The sequence below is a fragment of the Geotrypetes seraphini genome, chromosome 4 (genome assembly GCF_902459505.1).
Source record: "Geotrypetes seraphini chromosome 4, aGeoSer1.1, whole genome shotgun sequence".
NCBI classification, from domain to species: domain Eukaryota; kingdom Metazoa; phylum Chordata; class Amphibia; order Gymnophiona; family Dermophiidae; genus Geotrypetes; species Geotrypetes seraphini.
This window is the reverse complement of record NC_047087.1, coordinates 239,411,406-239,437,997: the sequence shown is the minus strand read 5'-3', so window position 1 is coordinate 239,437,997 and position 26,592 is coordinate 239,411,406. Positions and strand designations below refer to the sequence as shown.

At 42.5% G+C, this 26,592-nt stretch overlaps 1 protein-coding gene across 9 annotated transcripts in view; it reads left to right on the top strand.

Moving 5' to 3' along the window:
• MYPN (myopalladin) overlaps positions 1-26,592 on the top strand; it is a 314,293-nt gene that overhangs the window by 233,756 nt on the left and 53,945 nt on the right. For 8 of the 9 annotated variants that reach the window (XM_033941751.1, XM_033941752.1, XM_033941750.1 and 5 more), the window contains one exon: positions 3,074-3,398. In XM_033941751.1, the coding sequence (XP_033797642.1) occupies positions 3,074-3,398 (325 nt within the window). Of the gene's footprint in view, positions 1-3,073; positions 3,399-11,050; positions 11,153-26,592 lie in introns of those variants that run through there. The other variant, XM_033941756.1, reaches the window with a different exon arrangement.

Below are 26,592 nucleotides of genomic sequence, written 5' to 3'. Positions count from 1 at the left end.
GATTCTTGCCCAGAAATAGCTAAGAAGAAAAAATTTAAAAATTTAAATTGAATCAGGTTGGGCAGACTGGATGGACCATTCGGGTCTTTATCTGCCGTCATTTACTATGTTACTATGTTACTATGTATAATAAAAAGATTTCAATTGAGCGCTAGGGAGGAGGTGGAAATAAGAGTCAATGATTAAAGCTGGTAACCATTCAGTCGTGATATTTCACATTAGTGTTTCTGAGACCCTTTACCCTCCTGCCCTACTATATTAGGCACTCTTTTGTGGGATTCTTCAAAGTTTTGGACAGGCACTATGTGATCCCACATTAACTTTGTGTTAGCCAGTTAGCATGCATTAAGGCCCCCTTTTACAAAGCCGATTATGTGGCAGCCATTGTGAATTAATGGGCTTCTGTGCCGTTGCCGCAGCTTTGTAAAAGGGAGGGGGGAGGGTAAATATAACATGTTAGCTGGTTAACCCATTACATCCAAACCTATTACATCAGTAGCATAGTAAGGGGGGTGTAGGAGGACAGTCCGCCCAAGGTGCGGTCTTCCTAATGATGCAGCACCCCCTCTTCCTCCTCTCTGCCCCCTGCTCCTCTCCATGTCGTGTGCCCCATGCCTTCCCCTGTACCTTTTCTATTTCCCCTGTACCATTTTAACTTCTCCGGCATGAGCAGCATGCCCACATTGGTGTTGGTTCGCCCTTTCACGTCACTTCCTAGGTGCAGGTCCCAGAAGTGACATCAGAGAGCGCGCCAATGCCAACTCAGGCAGAAACCTCACACCGGGGAATTAAAAAAGGTACAGGGGAAGGCAAGGGGCACGCGGCAAGGAAAGGAGTGTGTGTGTGTGGGGGGGGGGAGCAGAGAGGAGGAGGGGTTCTGCACCCTTAGGAAGACTGCGCCTGTGGTGGACTGCCCCCACCGCACTCCCCTTGCTATGCCACTGCATCTGCCATCCTGGAAGTTAACCAGGCATCAGCCAATATTCAGGCTGGTTTCTGGTTAGTACAGTCCATAAAGCTAATACAGCTGTTTTGCTGTCCTAACTTTGGGCCCCTTTTACAAAGCCATGGTAGCAATTCCTCCACAGCAAATGCACCAAAGCCCATTCATTTCCTATGGGCTAGGGTTGCCATATGACTGGGAAAACCTGGCATGTCCTCTTTTTAGAGGACTGACCAGTTGCCAAGAGGGATTTTCAAAACCCAGCAATTTGTCCAGGCTTTGGAGGGCCCCAAGCTCAGGGCCACATCTGGAGGGCATCTGCACAGAGATCCTCCAGATGCAACCCCGAGCTCAGGGAAGGAGACACGAGGTTTGTGTGAGGGTGGGGTTGGGGAGGGGCTTGGGAGAAGCAGGGGCAGGGCTTAGGGTGGAACAGGGTGGGGCCAGGTGTCCTCTTTTTTTTTTAAGAGAAAATCTGGTAACACTACTATAGGCTTTGCTGCATTTGCCACAGGGGAATCACTATTATGGCTTTGTAAAAGGGGCACCTTTATGCAGTTACTTTAAGTTCTTCCTTTGTCTTCAGTTGTAGTATTGCTTTAAGGTGACCCCAAAAGTGGTTGGCTTACTGCCTACTATGACATGATTTACAAACACTGGCTGAACTTGAGCTAATAGCTCTCCAGAGGCTGAGTGTTAGGATTTGATTTATCACTGAAGCATTAAGCTTGAAAGGAAGAAATTGCCTTTGGAGTTTTGACTGGCTTCCTAAAACACTGAGGAATTTGCACTTTAGCAGGAAGTTCCCTGGGCTTAGACTTGATGATAAAAATGTTAACTCCTTAAAACCATTTATTCTCGCAGTCTATATTTGGATGTTCCCATGTAGTAGACATGAAAATAAGCTGAGAAATTTGAAGGATATTACGTTTGCTTTTCTGTATTATACTGTGTTAGAAAAAGAAAGAAATGCCCCACTGATTGTCCCCCCAAATCCTTAATCTCTACCACTGATTGCTTCCCCCAAACCCTCAGTCTCCACCACTGATTGCCACACCTACCCCTCTCCCCCCCACAACGAGCCCTCAATGTTCAAAGGCGTTGGGTGAGGAGGGGGAAGGGAAAAAGACCTTGAGGCACAACTTTGCCAGGAAGCCCTGTGCAGTATCCTGACATAGCAGGATAATTTGGGCTAAATAAAAGTCCTTCTTTTAATCAGAGAAGACAATGACTTCTCAGTATGTTAAATTAAACTGCAGTGAACTTGCCACAAAAGATCAAGGCATCATTTTCCATAGGGTAGCTCCCATGCTTGCACCTAAGTGATTAAGGGGCTCTTTTACTAAAGCTTAGTGTACGTCGACAGAATTATCCCTTACCTAGTTAAAAGTACAAGTGAGGATCAACTCTATATGCTTAGATTGAGTACATGTTGAGTACAACACATTGTGCCGCCAATATATTATGAATAAGCTGTTATATCCCTCACCTGTATCTCTAGTAAAGTGTGAATGTACCTTTAGTCCTAGGCCAGTTTAATGTGACTGTACCCTATTCATATGCCTTAGTCCTAGGGCAATACAATGTGAATGTACCCTATGGAAAAATAATGTGAATGTACCCCTATTCATTTGCCTCAAAACTTTGTGAATGTCTCGCTGTAACCCATTCTGGGCTCCTGGGGAGGACAGCTAGAAAACTAACTAAATAAATAAATATATTTAGCATAGGCTTTCCAAAGTGGGTGTTTAGGTTGAGGGAGAGACATGACATTGCATGGGTTGCATTTTCAAATCTATTAAAAATGAACACAAGTGAAAACATTCACAGGTACTTTTGAAAGAAAGTACACTTCTATTTTCCTCTTGAAAATCGGTGCATAGCCTGCAGGTAAAACATTCTGCACACTTTGCATCTATAAGGACTGATTTCAAAATGTTCCCATTTATAAATTACAAGAAAAATGAAGATCAGTTTAAACTGTGATACAATACAAATTTTGCATTGTGCATAATCCACATTGTGTTATGACATGCCTATGTGATAATCTAACACCAATCTTCCTGTGCTATTGTTGAGATCTGGAGTTATATAAGTGCAGAAACATTAAAATAAGATTTTCTTTTTCAGGATCTGAGAATAACAGTAGTGGTGCTGCCCTTATTATAAACACAATCAACCTGGAAGCCTTTAAGCAACAACCATTACCTTCAAACCCTACGTGTCCTGCACCAGAACAACCACAAAAACCCAAACTGGAAGGCGTGCTCGTGAATCACAATGAACCGAGATCTAGTTCTAAGATTGGCCTGCGAGTACATTTTAAGCTGCCAGAAGATGATAAAGGCAGTGAAGCATCATCGGAAGATGGGGTGATCAATGGGCAAACCTTGAACACATCGAGTCCAACTTCACCTTCAAAGGAGCCTCCTCCAGTACTGGCCAAGCCCAAACTGTAAGTTTGAATCGCAATCTAGATTTTAGGGGTGAGCTTCTTCTAGAACTATTGTTTTGAGAAAATTAATTTACCTCAGTATTTCAATTATGTATAGTTTTAGTGCTACTAAAATCATTTATAACCATGCCCTCCTGCCTTCCTGCTTCATCAGAACCAGAGAAATTCCATGCTGAGGCAGAGTAATGGCCAACCACACCAAGTATCCTGTATCCGACACTGGCCCATCTAGGTTGCTTGGAAGAACCCAAGAAACTCAAAGAAGAACTGTTAGGTCATTTGAATAAGGAAACAATATTTTGTTTTAGCTGACTTGCATTGGAACTGCTATTCTTTAGTTGGAAATTAATGGGATTATTGAGCAAGATTATATTTTATTATCTTGTTCTGAGATGATACAGCAACCCATAGTCTCATTGATTTGAACTAATAAGAATCATCTTTTATATTTGCTCTATATACATTGTCCTGCTTTTCCTGGTAAACTGACCATTACAATAGTAGAGAAAAATGGTGTTTGATCTCCAGATGAATGCAGATTTGTCCTCTTGTAATACAAGGACCTCTCTTCTGGGATATCTAGTTAAACCTGTCTCATACCAGCATAGATCATTATAAGCCAGGCAGCAGCTGCAAAACATGAAATCCTATTTGAAATAGAATCAAGAGATGCTTTAAAGCACATTCTAGGTAAGGGAATACATGTCCTGCCTGTTCTGAATAATCCAGAATTTTCTAACAAATTTCTGCTCCACATACTATCCAAAACATTTTTTAAGTATTAAAGCCATCTGCATCTTTTTATCATTACTTATTATTATATTAATCACTGTTTGAGATGACTTACTTTGGGAGGGAGGAGAATTTTCAATAGATAACAGTGTATGCAAAGTACATGGACCATTTTTAATCTGGTTGCATTATGTTATTTCTCAAAGGAAAAACTCACCTTCTTTGTTTCCCTTTGAAAATAAGTAGCATTATAAGCATTCCATTCTTTGTACCTACTATAAGTTGCCATTTTGGGAGTGCCCAGATTTACCTGAGTAGGCCATTCTCACCCCCACCCCTGCCCCTACTCACGTCTTCTTCTTTCTCCTCCTCTGCTCCTCTGGAGGTTGGGGGGACCCGTGACTCAGCATCTGCCCATGTCTCTCTCTGAACCCCACTATACCCCTGGCCTACCTCAGAGATGTTACTGGTGGCAATTCCTACAGGCTTCCCTCTACCATGTCTACCATATCACTTCCTGTTTCTTCACTGGTGGGGTTGCGGTAGAGGGCAAAAGTTGATTGCAACATCTTGAGGTGGACTAGGGGGAGGGGCTCAGAAAGAGACATGCAGATGCTGGGCCACAAGCAGAGAAGAGGGAGAAAGGGGAGTGAGGTACCACCACTGAGGTATTTTGGGAGCCTTATGGGCCACTACAGTGGGTGGGCCTGAAGCAAAAATGTATGCCCACCCAGGACAACTGGTGGTTGTACCACTGCAGCTACAAATTGTGGGATCAATATTTAAAATGATTTAACCAGGCAGAAGAAGCTCCTGTCCTGTTAAACCACCCTGGGGAACCTGAGAGCAGATATTTAGTGGCATTTAACTGGAGAGTGCCACTGTGTGCCAGGACGGTCCAGGACCAGAGTCAGGGCAGAGATAGGAATTATCCAGGCACCACTATTCAATGCCATTGCCCAGGTAACTAACTGAACATGTTGGATAGGATAAAAACAGCTTTAACTGTGTCCCGTTAGCTATGCAGATTCAACACTGAATGTCAGCTATACCTGGATTGCTTCTGGGAACTGTCAAACACTCAGATATTCAGTGGCAGAATCTGGATATGAGTCAGCACCGAATATGCAAAGCTAAATCAGTCAACAGTAGGCAATATTTTAAGAAACATTGACTGCCGCCAGCTAAATATTGACCGGCGTGTGCACATTTAGATCTATTCTTCTCTTTTCTAGAACATATTCATCCATTTTCGTTTCATAGATAAAGTCACTGATAAATTTTGAGAAGCCTTGACTTTATATCCAGTCATGTCTGAGTCATTTCTCCTAGGGCATAGATATAGGTTTAAAGTTTAACATTAGGAGGCCAGTGCACTAAACTGTAGAAACTGCTGCACATGGGGCTTCACGCCCATGGAAACCCTGAGTTCACAGAATTTGCATTCTCACAATATTTGCCATTTGCTCTAATAAATGTTTACGAATCGTCTGCTATGCACAAAAGTCGATTTCAAATCAAAATTAGTGAGCTACTGTGATGCAAATGAATGTAAAGTAGCTTATCAGATTGTTTTGAAAAACAGCATCCAAAATCTTGATACACCGGTGTATGATAGTGTCCTTTGAAGGCAATATAGGGGGAATTCAGTAAGGGCCAGATTCTACAAAAGCCACCAAAAGCCTCACTTCATTGGTTTAATTGGATTTAAGTGGCACAATAATTGTTTGCACCATTAAAACCCAATTAAACCCTCATTACAAAAACAAAAAAAAACCCCCAAACCAAATGGCCACCGCTACGCAGCTTCTGGGACCGATGCCTAGGTCCCTGGTGGCTAGTGGTGCATAGTAATGCCAAACCCTGAAGCGGGCGTGTTTAGGGATGGGGCCGGAGTTTGGCATCACTATTCACCACTAGCCATGATTCAGGAAGGATCCTAGATGCCGGAAATGTAGGCCTATAAAACCTTGGCCTACATTTCTGGCACTTAGAGTCCTTGGTAGGGTTATCAGATGTCTGGGGAAACCCGTACGTTTCCTCTTTTTAGAGAACTGTCCATGCTCCCAGATGGACTTTCCAAAACCCGATGATTGTCCGGGTTTTGGAAGCCCTCACAAGCTCTGGCCACATCTGGTGCATCTGAGAATGCGTAGATGATGTCACATGCATCCGCACATGCGCCAGGACCTCCAGACACGACTGGAGCTTGTCACAAAGAGAGGAGGCTTTCTGGGGGTGGGGTTGGAGGGCAGAATGGGGCAGGGCTAGAGGTGGGACTGGGTGGGACTGGAGGCAGAACCTGGTGGAACTGGGGAAGAATGAGGCACGGCTGGAGGCGGAACGGGGCAGGGTCATGTGTCCGGGGTTTTCTTTTTTAAATATGGTAACCTTATTCTTTGGGAGCCACGATTCTGTAAGCGGCGCCTGTCAGTGATTGATACAAGGCAGGCGCCTGTTTTGTAGGCCTAAATGGCACCCAAAGTTAAGCACTGGAAAGATCTGTGCTAAACTAGTATTGTGCAAATGGCACATGATCTGTACAGAATATTACCTTAGCACAGATCTCGTCCCTAACTTGAGTGTGGCACTTAAGTCTGCTCAAACCTGATGTAAAGGGTGGTGCCAACTAATGACAGGCATGTAAATGACACTACATCCTAGGAATGCCTCTGACCCACCCATGTGCCTCTCATGGCCACTCCCCCATTTCAGCTGCATGGTATAAAATTTAGGCATGCGTGTTTTAGAACAGTGTTCTTCAACCTTTTTACACCTTTTTACACCTATGGACCGGCAGAAATAAAATAATTATTTCGTGGACCGGCAAACTACTAAGACTGAAATTTTTTTTAAAAAACCTTCGCCGCCCCGTCCCCGCAAGCTCGGTCCCACAAACCATCTGATCCCATCCGCACAAGCCTCAAATAGTTATGATTTTATATTGAACATATTTTATTAAAGTATAAAAAGAAACAATATTCTATACAATTGTCGTTTTATAAATACAAATAATACAGGGCAAAGATCAACAAAACCCCTGTCTCCCCTTCCCTTCACATATATCCCCTCTACTATCAAGAAAACTGAATAAGCCAAATTATTACAGAATGCTACACAAATATCATGTAACAGAATACCACAGTCACACATGACAGGAATGGTGTTAGGGGAGTGGAACTAGGGCAACTGCCCCCTGGTCAGAGAGAGCCCTAAGCCAGTTGGAAGCTAAAGAAGCACTGTCTGGGCTTTGCACTCCCCAGTTATGTCTAGCAAGATACATATTTCAAATCTGATATATTTGAATCACAAGATAGAAATAAAATTATTTTTTTCTACCTTTTGTCGTCTCTGGTTTCTGCTTTCATTGCCTTTTCACTCTCTTCCAACCAGTGTCTGCCCTAAGAACATAAGAATCGCCACTGCTGGGTCAGACCAGAGGTCCATCATGACCAGCAGTCCACTCACGCGTACCATGGCCCAGTACAGTGGCATGATAACCTTCTCTGTCTCTTCAGTCCAGCATCTGCCCCTTCCATTCACTGTCTGTCTTTCCCTGCCATCTCTCCTCCTGCCCCCCCCTCCCCCTATTTGGTCTGGCATCCATCATCTTCCTTCTGTTCCCCTCATGGTCTGGCATCTCTGTCCTTCCCTCCCCCCTGTGGTTTTTAGCATCTCTCTCTTCTCATTTCCTTCACTCAGATCTGATATCATTCTCTGCTCTCTCTTCCCTTTTCTTCTCTGGTCTTCCTTCTCTATTTTCTGCCTCCATCTAAATTAAATTCTTTCTTACTATTTAGTCCCATTTCCCTCTTTTCACTGTGTCTACTCACAGCTTGTCACCCCTTTCCCTCACCCCTCCATTATCTTACTATTTTCTTCCCCCTTTATTTATCTCCTCCTTCCTCCAGTATGTGTTCTTTCCCCACTTCCATTCAGCATCTGCTCTCCCCTCTCAACTGACATCCATCTGCCTTCTGCTCTCTCTCCCTTCTTCCCATTTCCATCATCTGTCCCCTTCTCTCTCTCATCTCCTCCATTTCATCATCTGCCCCTTTTCTCTCTATCTTCCCCCCCCAACTTCCATCATCTGCCCCCCTTCCCCTCACCTGTGCAGGTCACTTTCTTTCCCCTGAGGGTGGCTCATGTCAGAGGGGAAGCTTTGGCTGAGCAGAACCGCTTGCAAGGAACAGTGGAACTTACTTGATTGATGTTGATGCTGGGGCCCGTTGCCGTTTGAAGGAAAAAAAAAAGGGACCTGCAAAGGCGAGAGGAACGGAGACCTCCAGGAAGCTGCTCTTTGCCTTCCTTCAGCGGCCCAAGAGTCCAGACCATCAGCGGCAGCTCTGTTTGCTTTTAACTTCGGCACAGAGCTGCCCCTAAGCAATAGTTTAGCGCGGTTTCATGAGGCAGCCTCGGGGCCTTTGCTAGGCCGGCCCGCTTCGATGATGCGATGTGGGCCGGCCTAGCAAAGGCCCCGAGGCTGCCTCATGAAACCGCGCTAAACTACTGCTTAGGGGCAGCTCTGTGCCGAAGTTAAAAGCAAACAGAGCTGCCGCTGGTGGTCTGGAGGTGAGGAGACAAGGCAAGAGGCAAACGCGGTGGAAGGCAGGAGTCCCGGTACAGCGACTGCAACAGGAAGTTGCAAGTCAGCTGACGCCGGCCTTTTGTTGCTGCGGGGACCGAATCCTTCGCGGACCGGCACCAGTCCGCGGACCGGCGGTTGAAGAACTGTGTTTTAGAATAGCATGCAGGTTAGATCTACATGTAAATCCAAATGAGAGCCAATTATCACCAATTGTTGATTGTTATCCCCTCATTACCTAGTTAGTTTATGAGTGGATCTCGGTTCTATGCCAAAAGTTGGTGACCAATATAGAATTCTGGGGCTAGTGGGCTTTTACTGCCAGGCTTTTTAGTAAATGTTTGTGCATTATTACGGAGCTGATTTTCCTCTGTATAAATCTTATGTAGGTGGGTTGGGGGGTTGGTGTCTACTAATCTGTGGGAAATCCCCTGAGTTGGTTTATTGCCCTCATAAGAACATAAGGGTAGCATACTGGCTCAGACCAATAGTCCATCTAGCCAAATATACTGCTTTTAACAGTGGCCAATCCAAGTCACAAGTACCTGTCAGAATCTCAAAGAGTAGCAGCATTCCATGCTACCAATCCTCGGACAAGCAGTGGCTTCCCCCATGTCTGTCTCAATTGCAGACTATGAACTTTTCCTCCAGGAACTTGTCCAACTCTTTTTTAAACCCAGCTATGCTAACCGCTGATACCACATCCTCTGGCAACAAGTTTTCCTTTTATTCGTTTTAAAGGTATTTCCATGTAATTTCAAAATATAAAGGGCATCCCTGTTGGGAAAACTGACCTTATTGATCTTCATTTCCCCACCCACAAATAACTTTTGAACCATTCAACTGATCTCATTCAGATTACTGTCACAGGAACCTAACTAACTAGTACGTCTGGCAAAACAATACAATATACTACAATACAATACCATACAATACAGTCGCATAATGACAAGGCTGGGCAGTGCAGTAACTTAAGGACAGCGTGGGTGGGGTGCTCAGTGTCAACCAGTGGGAAGGTAAATTTAAAACTGCTTAATGCTCTCACTTCCCAGAGACTTCAACTGAACTGAGGTGGCCTGTTTCTTTCCTGGAGAAGATTCTATATGTTGGTGAAGTCTCTGGGAAGTTAGAGCATTAAGCAGTTCTAAATTTACCTTTCCACTGGTTGACACTGAGCACCCCACCCACGCTGTCCTTAAGTTACTGCACTGCCCAGCCTTGTCATTATGCGACTGTATTGTATTGTAGTAAATTGTATTGTATTGTACTGCCAAATGTACTGTCCAATGTAACATACTGTGAATATTAGCTTGTAACCCGTTCTGAGCTCTCAGGAGGCCGGGATAGAAATCGAATTAAATAAATAAATAAAATGGTTCATAGACAACCCCGCAAAAGACAAAGGCGCGCGCCGACAACTGAGCGCAAGACGGAGGTGCGCGCCGAAGAAAATTACAGTTTTTAGGGGCTCCGACGGGGGGTTTTGTTGGGGAGCCCCCCCAGTTTACTTAATAGAGATCGCGCCGGCGTTGTGGGGGGTTTGGGGGGGGTTGTAACCCTCCTCATTTTACTCTAAACTTAACTTTTTCCCTAAAAACAGGGAAAAAGTGAAGTTTTCAGTAAAATGTGGGGGGTTACAACCCCCCAAACCCCCACAACGCCCCCACAATGCAGTGCGATCTGTATTAAGTAAAGTGGGGGGGTTCCCCCCCCCATGCCCCCCCCGTCGGAGCCCTAAAAACTAATTTTCTGCGGCGCGCACCTCCGCGCTGCGCTCAATTGTCTGTGCGCGCCTTTGTCCCGGCGCGCTTTTGACCTGACACCAATAAAACTGCCTGGCCACAGTTAGTGCCAGAAGTCACCAGTTGGCTCCATTTCCTGACACGTTTTCCAAAGAGGAAAAACTACCTCTATGATTAATACTGTAATATACTCATTACAGAGAAGTTCACATAGCAGATGTTATGTGCAAATTTCTGTTCCAAAGTAGTATAATAGGCATGAAAGTTCACACACATCCTTATATGTCTGAAAAAATGTTTCCCTGGGAGGGCCAAAATTCATGAAGTCAGCATGTTGACAATTGATATATGCTTGTAATTTTAAAATATTTCTTATGTAAAAATGATTTCTTTTTCAATATCTACAGTGACAGACATTTTTCATTCCCTCTTGGAATGTTAAAAAGTTTTATTAAGAATTAATAGTAGTTTTGGAATGAGACTTTTATGTGCTCTCAGGGCTTTTATTATGAAGTAGCAGTGTCTACCAAGCAGTTTTAATAGCAGAAGATGTGGGAAAGTAGGATATTTGAAACCGGTACAGAGTTTTTCTACTTCACTGAAATTTTTCCTCATGTATGCCTGAAATATTTACAAAAATGAACCACCTCAAGAAATTAATTGCACACACACTCTGCAGATGTATGCAGGAATAGGTAAGTGCTTTGCATTTTTCATCACTTCATATGCAGTTTTATCTTCAGATGCTCCCAGATTTTGTAGGTGTATGGCTTTCCTTTTATTTAATAAGATTAAAGGGTGTACCACATAAATTAAAAAAAAATCTTTTTGACTTTTCAAAATTCTCTTTATTTTCTTGTTCAGTGATCCTTTTCTATGTATATTAGCAAGTGTTTGAAATCTTCCCAAGGTGGCAGTGATATGCTGGGGAGTATAGATGCCAACTTTTCAAAATGATTAGGGATGCTAAGCCCAACACAAATTATTCCTCCGTGCCATCTTTGGACAAGGTTAAATTGACTAGGACAAGGAATAGAGCATTTTGTTATGCTGAGCCATGTTTGTGGAATAAGCTGCCTAAACAGCTATTTGTTACCTGAAAATGTTGTTATTCAATGATAACTTAATTTCTAAATAGAATTGTAAACCATGAAAGCAGGTGGATAATTGAATAACTGGGAGGAGTTTTGATGGAATTTGATCTTTTTTATTGGGGAGGGGGTTGTATTGATGAGATTTGATTTTTTTCTTTTTTTACTGGTTATAATAAATGTTTAATATTGTGTAAATTTGTAATGGCTTGATGGGAAGTTGTAGGTTAAAATTGTAAACCGCTATAACACATTTGATTTTTAGTAGTATATCAAGTATTAAAATCAAATTAAATCAAAGAGCTATCTTAAAATTCAGAGTGCTCAGCATCCACAGAGCTGAAATAGACAATCAGGAGTGCTCTGGGAGCCTCATGTAGTGTGTGTTTATATATTGTATGTGGGTGTGGGGGTGTGGGGGGGGTTTGCATGTTTGTTGGAGGGGTTGATTTGTTGTTTGGTTTTTTTTTGGGGGGGTTGCAATAACAAAGAGGTTGTGTCAAGTGGAACAGAACTGATGGAAACACCTCAGAAACAAATTAAAGAACATAACATAAGAACATAAGAATTGCCGCTGCTGGGTCAGACAAGTGGTCCATCAGCCCAGCAGTCTGCTCACGCGGACTGCTTGCCAAGTTCTTCAGGGTACGTTCTTGTTCAGCAGGAACTTGTCTAACTTTGCCTTGAATCCCTGGAGGGTGTTTTCCCCTATGACAGACTCCGGAAGAGTGTTCCAGTTTTCCACCACTCTCTCGGTGAAGAAGAACTTCCTCTTGTTTGTACAGAATCTATCCCCTTTCAAGAGAAGCCTCTGAAATAAGCACATTATTGATTGATGACAGTGTTAATTAACTGCTCCAGAAATGCTGATAATTTTGAGTGGTCTAGATTATATTTTGCAAAGTAAAGTGATGATGTACCTAAATCCTAACGGAGTTTAGCGGTATATAAGAAATAAATTACATTAGTTCACTTTAGTTCAAGTTCAAGTTCACTTTATTTTTGATGGATCGCCTATTTAAAACATTCTAAGCGATGTACATTTAAAAACAGATTATAAAAGAACATTCAGTCATATTAGTAAAACATTATAAAAGTAAAAACCAAAAAACACATATTTGTTAATTAATTAAATTAAATAATACATTAAAAACAAACATGAAAAAGGGAGGAAAGGGGGGAAAAGTTACATATTTTCAATTGGTGAAAAAAACATATATTGGGAAAAAAACATAAAGTAGGGATGTAAAATAAAAAAGGAAAATTATTCATTATTCATAAAAGCCTGACTGTTAAGGGATATAAAATAAAAAGCAGAAAAGTTATTCATTAAAAGCGTCATTAAATAAAAAAGTTTTTAAGAGTTTTTTAAAAGAGATAATATCTCTCTCCTTTCTAATAAAAAGAGGCAGAGTGTTCCAGAGTTGGGGGGCTAAAACAGAGAACATATCATTTCTCCTTGTTCCCACAATTTTGAGTGAAGGGACCAAAAGTAACTCTTGTTGAGATGAGCGAAGTGTTCTATTAGAATGATAGGGGATAATCATTCTAGAAATGAATTGAGGGGTGTTATATATTAGAACCTTAAAGACTAAAAATGCTATTTTAAAAGTTATGCGATGATTAATTGGTAACCAGTGTGATTTAATAAGAAGGGGTGTTACGTGGTCATATTTTTTTGCTTTATGTATAAGTTTTATGGCCGTATTTTGGATTATTTGGAGTCTTTTCTTTTCTTTTTGGGAAATATTGTATAGCAAAGAGTTACAATAATCTATTTTGGAAATAATCATGGAATGAACAAGGATATTAACCGATTTTGGTTCTAAGAAGGATGAAATGGATCTTATCAGACGTAATTTATAAAAACAGGATTTAACCGTTTGACTTATATGATCATGGAAAGATAAATTCGTATCAATTATAACTCCTAATATTTTTATGGATGAGACAGATTCAATTGGATTGTTTTCAAGCAAAAAAGGAGAAATTAGTATGATGTCTTTTTTCCATGTAAATAACATTGTTTGTGTTTTTTGTATATTTAAAGAGAGTTTATTATTACAGAGCCAGACTCCAATTGGCCAGATCCCTTAGGCCACTCCCGCAGCTTCAGGGAGTCGTGCCACCTCAGCTGATCAGAGGAAAATACTCCTGCTGCAATCAGCTGAGCAGCTGTGACAGGGGACCCACTCCCTCCTGCTGGAACCCTCAAACCTCCCCCTTCGAAGTCCCATAGCAGGAGGGATGCCCACTCCCTCCCGCCAGTTGGGGAGGGGTTCATGAATTCAGTGGGACCTGCTAGCAGGAGGGAGCGGGCATCCCTCCTGCCACAGAACTGAGGATGAGGTCTTTTCAGGCAGGAAGGAGTGGGCAACCCTCCTGCTGTTTTTGTAGGGAGGGGGGGAGAAGGGAGCGGGTGCCTTTGTGGCAGGAGGGAATGAGCATACTAATTTGCTTTTGTAGTTCCCGAGATTGTCTCAAAATCTAAAAGTTGTGAACCGCATTGAGCTATGTTAGGTTATGCGGTATACAAATGACAATGTAATGCCTTTTTCTTCAGGGGAGGGGTAGGAAGGGTAGGGATGAGGTATTTCCAGACAGGAGGGAGTGGGCATCCCTCCTGCCATTTTTTTGGGTGGGGGGAGTGAGCGAGCACATTCATGCCAGGAGGAAGTGAGCGAGCATCCATCCTGACTTTTTCTTCAACGGGGGTGAAGGGTAGGGGGAAGGTCTTTCCTGGCAGGAGGGAGTGGGTTTCCCTCCTGCCATCTTTATGAGGTTCCAGGGGGAATGGTAGCTCAGGGATGTTAGTGTTGAGGGGGGCATTTTTAATGGGACAGATGGTGCATGTTTAAGTCGCGCAGATCATCTGTTCCATTAAAAAAAAAAAAAAAAATCAGAAGCCCTGACAGCAGTGACAGGAGGCTGCTTCCCCTGTCACTATTGTTAGGGCTCTGTGCATGTGTCAATCGCTCACTGAGCGATTGAGTCAGTGGGTTTGTATGCAAATGATTTGCACCTCCATGCAAATCATTTGCATGCAAACGAAAAATCGGTTTCAGAATCGGCCAACAGCGATTGAGTTGCTATCTTTAGTGAATCTAGCCCAAAGTGCCTTATGGAGTCTGATGCACCTTTAAAGATAAGCGCTTTATTCAATTTCTTCATAGAACATGTTTAAAAATCTAATCTAATCAGGTTCAAAGCGATTTACAAAATAAGAGGCCCATGCAGTATCATGGGGAGACTAATTACAGCTCAGTTGTAGAAGAAAATTACATAGGGATAGATTCACAAAGGATACCGATCGTGTCCCAACCACTTTGTGACCACTTTGCGACCCGATTGTTCCCCGACCCAATTCACTAACCTTGGTGTCGAGCAACCTCTGATCTGTGCATGCAAATGAGGGGGAACAGCATGCAGATGTAGGCAGGCAGCAATTCACTAAAGAAATCTGGAACACCGACTGGGCTGGCCAATCAACAAAAGAAGCGACTGCAGGGGACCAGTCGCTCACGTGCTTTCCGACTGCATCTCCTGCTTTCTGCCTGGATTCTCCTGCTCTCCTACCCTGGCTCTCCTCTCACCGCCCTGCTCTCTGCCCTGACTCTCCTGCTCTCTGCTCCGATCGCTGCCCTGCTTCTGCCCCGAGTCTCCTGCTCTCTGCCCCAACTTTCCTGCTCTCCTGCTCTCTGCCCTGATTGCTGCCCTGCTTCTGCCTCGACTCTCCTTGCCTTACCCCACAGCGCGAGCCCATGGTTTTAACCCACGGGTTTAAAGCGGGTTAAAACCACGGGCTTGTGAAAAAGTAAAAAACAAGAAAAAAGTTTTCTTTGCAGCTCTGCCTGCCACGGAGGGCCAGTGCCAGGGCAGGATTAACCAATAGGCCAAGTAGGCACGTACCTAGGGCCCGAAATGGTCAGGGAAGCCCGATGAAGGAGGGCATCAACATTGTTTTTTCCAAAAGGCGATGGGCCCCTTCAGCATCAATCGTCAACGCGGGCCCTTCCCCCCCCCCCCCCATTGACATAAAGTAAGACAAGCAAGCAACGTGGGTAAGAAAGGCAACGAGAACTGTAATTGTGCAAGTGGTGCTGCTTACCCAAAGCTTCCCTCTGATGCAGCTTCCTGTTTCCGCCTGGGCGCATGGTGGGGTGGGGCGGGGCAGGGGGGCCCAGTGTACTTGGGTGCCTAGGGGCCCTTGACGAATTAATCCTGCCCTGGCCAGTGCATGCACAGACCATCTACAGATGGTCTGCGCATGCGTCGGGATCACTGGAGAGTGATCCATGCAGTCGGTTGGGAGTGTGATTCCGATCATGCAAATGAGGGCCATTTTCATGAGGGCGATTTGTGAATCAGCCCCCCCGGCCACAGGTCGAATCGCTCACAGATCCGATCCAATCCGATCTATGACTTTAGTTAATCTAGCCCACAGTAAAAAAGGGAAGAGGTTACAGTATGTTAAAGAGAAAAGTTACATTGATGTAGAAGGGAAGTAGCCACACTACACTGTGGCGGACACCTCCATTGTTAGGGAGAGAGTTGGGGCATTACGTTGAAAGAAATTTGTTGAATAGGTAGGTTTAGAATAAGTTATATGAACATTAAATGACTTTGGGAAAGAGTCTAAAAAGCTAAATCAGGATGTGTCAGTTTATAACTTTCCTGTGAAACTATCCCTCCCCCCTTTTACAAAACCGTAGCACGGTTTTTAGTACTGGCTGTGGTGGTAACACCTCCGACGTTCATAGGAATTCTGTGAGCGTTGGAGCTGTTACCACTGTGACCAGCGCTAAAAATACTAGCACAGTTTTGTAAACTGGGGGGTATATTTTTTTTAGAAGTCATCGAATTTCAAAGTAATTTGCTGTTAACATTATTGCATGGCCGTTAATCAAAAAATAAATAGAAAATCGGCCATGATGTTACTGCATGGGAAAACCACTTTCTCCCACAGCTTCGTAAATGGACCCCTAAACTTCTACTCCCTTTGCACTCACTTCATTTCTCCTCATCTGTCCTTCTACCTTTTTTCTGTGCAGGGCATCAATTTTTATTCTGCTCACTTGGGTCCCTGCCAGAATTTCCTTTAAGCTGTGCACAGGCACATGCTGTCAGATGTCTAGTAGACAAGGAGAACAGTCACATTACTGTACCTCTCCAGGCCTGGGAAGAAGAAAGAAGCATTCTTCACTTGCAAGGAATGAGACAGCTGGCAGATGGAGCTGTGACTGGTCAAGATGGAAGGGATGCAGGGGAGGGGGGGAATGCTGAAATTTGGAAGCCCCTGTAGCTCACTTATATAGCCCTTTTTTTTCCCCTCTGCTCAGGGATGGCCATAGTTGATATGGTGGGAACTTGGCAGGGCAGTGTGTTGTACTGGGGCATGGGAAGAGGAAATTTGCATTGCTGCTCCTTGAGCTGTACTTGTTAGAGAAATAAATAGGAGCTGTCAGTCCCAAACCTTTTGCCAAGCATTATATTCATTAGGAAATGTTTTAAAAATCAGTTGTGGAAAAACAGCCTGGAAAGCGAAGATAACATAAATGTCATCATAAATTTCAGCTTCAAAAAATACATTTTCAAATGAGTTCTATTACACATGAAATTTCAGCTTCACACATATAAATTACTATGGGAATCCTTTTACTAAGGCGTGCTAACCGATTTAACGCACGCTAAAGATTAGCCATTCTTAATATGGCTCAGGGAGGATAAGGCCATAGCGGAGAGACTGAATAAATTATTGCTTCAGGCTGAACTGGAAATGGTTTTCAAGGGTGATGATGCAGAGGAACTAAAAGAAATCTCAGTGAACCTGGAAGATGTTAGAGTGATAAATCACCTGGACTGGATGGTATACATCCCAAGGTACTGAAAAAACTTAAACATGAAATTGCTGATCTGCTCTTGATGATCTGTAACCTGTTGCTAAAATCATCTGTAGTACCTGAAGATTGGAAGATGACCAATGTTACACCAATTTTTTAAAAGGATTTCAGGGAAGATATCTTTAATATCCAATTTTGCTAAACAAACTAATTACAGATCTGCTCATGCACATTCTTTGATGTTTCCATCTTTTAAGGGTATTCAATCAAGGACTTTATTTTCTAGTTGTCTTTTATTTTTACCTCCATTTGGAGGCTAATCTAAGAATGTGTACATCTTATCACATCTTTCAAAAATATTTGAAACTTTTGTGTTTCAAACACTCCTAGAATGTTCATCTTAATACCTTACTTCAAGATGAAAGATTAGATTAGAAATTAAAGTCCAGTAAACCTGACTTCAGTGCCGGGCAAAATAGTGGAAACAAGTATAAAAAATAGAATTGCAGAACACATAGACAAACATAAGTTAATGGGACAGACTCAGCATGGGTTCAGCTAAGAGAGGTCTTGCCTCCTTGAAGGAGTGAATAAACATGTAGATAAAGGTAAACTGGTTGATGTATCTAGATTTTCAGAAAGCTCTTAACAAAGTTCCTCATGAGAGGCTCCTGAGAAAATTAAAGCATATGTGATTGGAAGCAATGTTCAGTTGTGGATTAGGAATTCGTTATCAGACAGAAAACAGAGGGTAGGGTTAAATGGCCATTTTTCTCAGTGGAGGAGGGTAAACACTGGAGTGTCGCAGGGATCTGTACTGGGATCTGTACTATTTAACTCAGTGGTTCCCAACCCTGTCCTAGAGGACCACCAGGCCAATCGGGTTTTCAGGCTAGCCCTAATGAATACGCAAGAGAGAGATTTGCATATAATGGAAGTGACAGGCTTGCAAATCTGCTCCATGCATATACACTAGGGCTAGCCTGAAAACCCAATTGGCCTGGTGGTCCTCCAGGACAGGGTTGGGAACCACTGATTTAACTTATTTATAAATGATTTGGAATGATTAAATTTGCAGATGACACAAAGCTGTTAAAACACAAAGTTGACTGAAAAATTGCAGGTAGAGCTTAGGAAATTGAAAGACTGGGCATTCAAATGACAGATGCACATTAGGAAAAATAACCAAAATCATAGTTAACAGAAGCTAGGGTCTACCTTAGGGGTCAGCACCCAAGAAAAAGATCTGAGTGTTATTGTAAACAATATGCTGAAACTTTCCACACAATGTGTGGTGGTGGCGAAAAAAGCAAGCGATGCTGGAATTATTAGAAAAACTAAGAATGTTAAACAAAACTAAGAATGTTATAATGCCTCTGTATTGCTTCATGGTGTGATTTCTGCAAAGAAAGCGAACAGGATGTTGGGCATGATCAAGAAGGGAATCACAAGTAGATCGGCTAACGTCATAATGCCGCTTTACAGAGCAATGGTCAGGCCACACCTGGAGTATTGTATCCAACACTGGTCTCCCTACCTAAAAAAGGATATAACCTTGCTGGAAAGGGTACAGAGGCGAGCTACAAAGCTAGTAAAAGGTATGGGAAATTTGAGCTACAAAGAACGCCTCAGAAAACTGAGCTTGTTCACTCTAGAGAAAAGAAGAATGCGTGGAGATATGATAGAGACTTTTAAAATACTAAAAGGACTTGATAAAATCCAGCAAGATGCATCGTTATTCACGTTGTCAAATGTGACTCGGACGAGAGGTCATGTACTGAAATTGAGAGGCGACAGGCCCAGGACAAATGTCAGGAAGTTCTGTATCGCACAGCGAGTGGTGGATGCTTGGAACGCTCTCCCGGAGGAGGTTGTGAAGGAGACCTCCATTATAGGATTCAAGGGCAAGTTGGATGCATACCTCCTTGCAAATCACATTGAGGGATACAGGTAAACAAGGTCTCATTATGAAGCACCTAGTTGGGCCTCCGTGTGTGCGGATCACCGGACTGGATGGACCAAGGGTCTGATTCGGTGAAGGCATTTCTTATGTTCTTATGCAGTATTGCATTTAATTCTGGTCGACGTATCTAAAAAAAATACTCAAATATAAACTGAGATTTTTGGTCCCCCCCCCAAATATATACTGAAATATAAACTGAGATTTTTGGGCCCATAAAAATGGGTCAAAAATGGGGGTCTCGGTTTATATTTGGGTCAGCGCTGACCCGCCCCCTCCCAAACCTGTAGCAGATCTCTGCCGGGCCTGCCATGAGACCTGGTAGTCCCCTCTGTCTCCTATCCCAGCCAACTCTAATAACTTTTACCTTTCTCCCTCTCCCCGGTGTACCTTTTAAATCCCTGGTGATCCAGCGGTGGGCCGGGATACCAGGGATCCCTCCCGCCTCCTGTCCCAGGCAATTTTAAGAATTTTTACCTCCCTCCCGCCTCCCTGCGTACCGTTAGAATCCCGCCTCCCTGCGTACCATTAGAATCCTTGGATCATGAAGAGATCGGAGAAGGTTATCAAGCCATAGTGCGCCCTCACCTGGAGTACTGCATCCAGCACTGGTTGCCGTACATGAAGAAGGACATGGTACTACTCGAAAGGGTCCAGGGAAGAGCGACTAAGATGGTTAAGGGGTTGGAGGAGCAGCCTTACAGTGAAAGATTAGAAATACTGGGCCTCTACTCCCTCGAACAGAGGAGATTGAGAGGGGACATGATCGAAACATTCAAGGTACTGAAGGGAATAGACTTAGTAGATAAGGGCAGGTTGTTCACCCTCTCCAAGGTAGGGAGAACAAGAGGGCACTCTCTAAAGTTGATAGGAGATAGATTCCATACGAACGTAAGGAAGTTCTTCTTCACCCAGAGAGTGGTAGAAAACTGGAACACTCTTCCGGAGTCTGTCATAGAGGAAAACACCCTCCAGAGATTCAAGACAAAGTTAGATAAGTTCCTGCTGAACCAGAACATACGCAGGTAGGGCTAGTCTCAGTTAGGGCACTGGTCTTTGACCAGAGGGCCGCCAGGTGAGCAGACTGCTGGGCACGATGGACCACTGGTCTGACCCAGCAGCAGCAATTCTTATGTTCTTATGGTGATCCAGCAATGAACTATAGCGGGAGCAAACTTTCTTTGCTCTTGCCCACGTAGAGCCACTAGCTGATTGGCTGCCATGAGTTCTTGTGGTCCCATGAGAACTCACGGAAGCCAATCAGCTAGCAGCTCTGCACGGGTAGGAGCAAGGAAGGTCACTGCTGCCGTAGGTCACTGCTGGACCACCGTGGATTTTAAAGGTACGCGGGGAGATGGGAGGGAGGTAAAAATTTTTAGAATTAGCTGGGACAGAAGGGGGGAGGGATCCCTTCTGTTCCAGTCCATCACTGGACCACCAGGATTTACAGCAGGCTCAGTGGAGGCCTGCAAGGTATCAGGAGAAGGAGGAACAGGGTATAGAATCTGGCAGGGAGTGAGAAGGCTTGATGCAGAGTATGGCAGAGCAGTGAAGGAGGGGGAAGTTTCAAGTTTCTTTATTTTTGATATACTGTCTATCAAAACAAATGTCTAGATGGTGTACAATATAAAAAGATTATGAGGACAGTTAAAATAAATAAATAAAAGCAATATTTTATGAAATATTAAAAAAAATACTAGACGGATTCGGATTAACGTACATGAGACAAAAGGAGAGTAGGGGAGGGCAAGGATATTTAAAATACATCGAAGTAAAATTACTAAAAAAAGATGGGAAATGGGAAGTGGAAAAAAACATTGGGAGGGAAATCATTTCAAAAGAAGTATTAGATGTTTCATAGCTTCACGTGAATCAAGAAACTGAGAGATTGAAGCTGCTACTATATTTGAGTTATCCGTTTTTCCTCCTTTATTGGGGGGAAAAGGTTGCCTCAGTTTATATTTGGGTTGGTTTATATTTGAGTATATACAATATGTAGCGGAATTAGAAAAGGTTCAAACAAGAGCATCCAAGATGATAAAGGGGATGGAACTTCTCTCATATGAGGAAAGACTGAAGAGGTTTGCGCTTTTCAGCTTGAAAAAGAGACAGCTGAGAGGAGATATGATTGAAGTCTACGAAACCCTGAGTGGTGTGGAATGGGTCCAAGTGGATCAATTACAAAGTCTAGGGGACACTCGATGAAGTTACAGGGAAATACTTTTAAAACAAATAGGAGGAAATATTTTTTCACTCAGGAATTCATTGCCAGAGGATGTGGTAAGAGTGGTTATCATAGCTGGTTTTAAAAAAGGTTTGGACTAGTTCCTGGAGGAAAAGTCCATAGTCTGCTATTAAAACAGACATGGAAGAAGTTACTGCGTGCCCTGGGTTGGTAGCATGGAATGTTGCTACTGTTTGGATTTTTGCCAGGTACTTGTGATCTGGATTGTTCACTGTGAAGACAGGATACTGGACAAGATGAACCATTGGTTTGACCCAGTATGCTATTCTTATGTGGGTGGGGCTTCCAGTTATGCATGCCACTTAGAAAATACTGTCAGTTACTTGTGTCCCTGCCATGGTAGTTTTGCCAGACAGCAGTGGTGCTTTGCCATTGCTACCTAGGAGAGCACCAGGATCCAAGATAGCACCTCTAGAAGGCAGAGGCACCATTCTGAATCTTAGTACCATCCCAGGTAACAGCAGTGAAGTTCTGCTGCTCAGCATCCCTGATATGGCTTCATGTAAGTCCTGATGCGTGTAGAGAGGAGTGTGGAGAGGTGGGAGAGGATAGGGCTTTGGGGGGCCACTGCTATTGTGGCTAGGGTGGGTTTTGATGTGGGAAGATCATTCCTGAATGGGTGAGAGTGGCCCGGAGAAGGATTGATCATCACATTGAGGGTTGGGAATGGGATTGTGGGTTCGGAGGGGGATCAGACATTATGGTGGGGAGATCAAATGAGAGTAATATGAATATCTATATTGCTATAGAATGACATGGATGTTCATGTGCTATGAAATGAATGTCTCTCTGCCCACTCTCACCATTCGTATTTTGGATGGGTTTGTTTCTGAAATGGCTGTTTCTGCTGCACATAGTGGTACATAGATGTCTATTTTACCATCTATTTTAAAATAGCTTCTATGTTGGCAGATCCAGTTCTAAAATGATAGGGAGACTTTCGATCTCCCAACTTGGATGTCTGATTTCCCTTTTGTACATTTTTTTCCCAAATGCCATTTATAATCATTTAAATGAAGAGTAAAAACCTTTGCAACCTCTAAAATATGAAATAAGATATGGTCACCTTTTTTTTTAAAAAAAATAGCTTGCCGGGCCTATGCTTCCAGCCAGATTTCCTGGGGCATCAGGCCGCCAAGTGGTATAAATTAATTTTGGAATATTTGAATAAGAAACCAAAAACGAGCTTAAGGGATATTTGGAGCATTGAGGTAAAGCATAAGATTTCTGCTACTCAATGGCCATGGATTTGATCTTGGAGGATGAAATGTACAGCGTCAGCGTCTATGAGACAGACTTTTTTTTTTCTGTTACATAGAATTTTTTGGACCTCTGTTCGTTTGCAAAAATTAGATAGTTCAAAGTCTAATAGATACTGGCACTGTCATCTTGATATAGGGACCCTGGATCACATGTTGTACTTATGTCCCTTAATATTAGGCTTCTGGAAGATTATGGGGATCCCCCAAAAAAGATTAACAGTAACCAAATTAAAGCTGATTAGATTTAGTTCCAAATGATTATTTATTTATTTGTGCTTGGACTGTATCATATCGCCTGCAGTGGGAGATACCCACACGATTTAGCACTGCAGGTAACATAGTGCTTAGTGATTAGTGATTAGTGTCTGCCCAGTACTGTAAATACCAGGCAGATCTTGGACACCTCATAGTATTTACCGCATAGGCTTTGCACATACCAAGACTCTGTGCAACTAAGCATGGTAACTGCAATACTTTTCCACACTTTGATAAAAGAGCTCCTAAAATTTGGATGCCCAGCCTTTCTCACAATCCACATGTGATTTAACAACTTTGAATAGTTTTGTGTCATCTGCAAATTGTCGTTCTTATTTCCAGATCATTTATAAAAACATTCCCAATACAGATCCTTATGGTCTTCCACTATTCACCTTCCTCCACTGAGAGAACGGCCCTTTTGACTGACCCCACTTGCTGATTTCCATCTTTTAACCAATCCACATTCCATAACAAAACATTGCCTACTATCCCATAGCTTTTATATTTTCACATGAGTCTCTCATGAGGGACTTTGTCAAAAGGTTTCTAAAATCTAGAAACTGCCTCACCAAAGTATCTTTTTCTGCTCTTTTTTCCCTCCAGTGCATTTAAATGTACAGTAATTGTACTTGCAATTAAACTGTCAACAATGGAGAGAAGTCATTTATAAGAACTTATCTCAAGTTACCAACATATTAAAATGCCACTGATAATCATTTAACTAGTGCAGTCAAAACATCCCCTTTCTTCTGAATATTGTTTAGTTCAATACACAGCTCAACATAGCTGTGTTTCAGCATTTCGCTGTGCCTGATTAAGGAGGAAAATTCATAGAAATATAGAAACATGAAGGCAGACAAAGGTCAAAAGGCCCATCCAGTCTGCCCATCTACAGCATCCTCCTGTTCCTAAGAGATCCCATCTGCATGTCCCACGCTTTCTTAAATTCAGACGCAGTCTTTGTCTCCACCACTCCTATGGGGAGACTATGCCATGCATCTACCACCCTCTCTGTAAAAAGTATTTCCTTAGATTATTCCTGAACCTATCACCTCTTAACCTCATTCTATGCCCTTTCACTCTGGAGTTTCCTTTCAATTGAAAGAGTCTCTCGCCTCATGCCACATAGGTATTTAAACATCTCTATCATATCTCCCGCCTTTCCTCCAAAGTATACTTATTGAGATCTTTAAGTCTGTCAAACAAACCCACCACCACCACCGCACTTAATATATGACTCTGTTTTAAATAACAAAGAATAATCAGAAAGGAGAGAAAAAGGGACATAAGCAACCTCACAGAAAGACAGACATTTGTCATTTCATAGTTGGGTCCAAGTGTCACTCATTAAAAAAATTCTCCAATAAATTTAATATACGGTAATAATTGTATTTCAGTGAATTATCTTTTGTGAGCAAGAAAATAAAATATATTGTCATTCCACACAACTATTGTTGACTTCATCAGGGGGTGTAAACCAAACTTGCCCATAAATTTAACTTGTTGCTCTGTCTCCCATAGCACTTCCTACATGGTAGTATTTTGTTTTTCTTTATTAACCTTTAAAGTGGACTAACGTGGCTACCACACTACTTTAACAAACAGGTATAAAAGGCTCCCTTTGCTTATGTTGAGAAGCAGCACAAATTTGGTAATCTGTCATTTTCGGTCATATACAAATCAAAGTCTCTTACATCCCAGGTAATCAGAGCAAACTACAGTATAGCTAAAATGACCATCCTGCTTGTTGATGGAAAATGCATGGTTTCTCACCTGTAATAGATGTTTTGCATAGGCAGCAGACTATGGGCTCCTTTTACAAAGGTGTGTTAGGGCCTTAACGCGCGGAATAGCGTGCGCTAAAATGCCGCACGCACTAGCCGCTGCCGTCTCCTCTTAAGCAGGCAGTAGTTTTTCGGGAAGTGTGCGCTATAACGCGTGCTAATATGGTACGTGCGCTAAAAACGCTATCGCACCTTTGTAAAAGGAGCCCTAAATCAAGCTTAAAGTCCCTCCCAGCATGCCTCTCTTGAGCTATGAAATTAATTGAAGGACTGAGGATATTCATGGGCATGGGAAGGCCCACATATGTCCATAAATCTATACTAGTTTCCAGTTTTTCTATCTTGATACCATTGGATGGCATCACCCACTTGTGTGCTAATTAGTCCTGTTATCTACTTCTGGACGGATGTCTGGTCAATTATCTAACAAATCTTTAATTTCGCTTTCGATTTTTCTCCTATAGTAGTCATATTGAAATCCGAGACTCCCTTGCTCAACCTAACTTCACCTCAATATACCTTATTCAACACACTTCTCATTGTCGCTTTGCGACTCATATTATCTAACTGGAAATCATTTGATTCCCTAAATGTAAACTTTTGGTACCAGTCTGTCCTACTACAACACAAACGTGAAATGCTGATCTCTGCTACTAATCCTTTGACCACTAAAGTCCATACTAAATGGGCTAAGTTCAACAAATATCTGAATTCTCTTTAATGCCTTACCACCAGTAATGCAATGCCTAACGCTTCCTATATCCTGTATTTCTTCTTCCAACTTCTTCCTTTCTCTCTTTCTATGGCCTCTGGGGGACTCTCTCTTCTCTTTTTCGCTACCTGTTACTTTCTTATTCACCCTTCGCTTTCCCTCTCCACCCTTCTTTATCTTTCCTTTCCCTTCTCTTTCCCGACCTTTCCTTGTTTTTCTCCTTGAATACTTTTTCATTACCTCTCACTACACTCTTGAAATATTTTAACCTTATTATTGTATGTACCTAATAATTTTTCGTTGTGCTTGAATATTTGTTTTTATCCATTTTTTGTCCCATGACTATGATATTGATATTGATTGTTTGTTTTTCCTTTTTGTATTTTGATAAAATTTCTAATAAATTTTCATGAAAAAAAAAAAGTCCTGTTATCTACACTAGCACCTGTTAACAGATGAGAGATGATACATCCTAATAATGAGGGCCTCTACAATAACCTACATTCCACCATAACATGAGCGTATGTTAGCCTTCTGGTTTACATGCATTGCACAAACCTTATGACTCCTCCTTTCTTGAAAGCAGCACTGAGTTACAGTGAACTTACAGTATGTGATCCAAGAACAACTCTCTGGTTTTTGCCAAGTATTTTGTAAGTCAGCAGAAACAAGCCAAGCTGTGCTATAATTTGCCCAAATATGTTTAAAAAATGTTGCAAAGAATTTCCAAAGGACCTTTTTTTTTATTTGTTTTCTTTATTTCCAACTGAAGTGATACCCTTGGTTTTAAGATACTTACAAATAAAAGAAGTAATATGGAGGGTAATTGTAACAAGACTGCTAAGCAGGATAGGCATGCAGCCATATATGCTGCATCTGTTCCAAAAAGGTAACAGATGCACCAAAGTCCCTTTATAAAATTGCTTTCCCTATAGCTCCTGTACAAAGTTGCACCTGCTTTATGGCAGAAGTAATGCTGCATG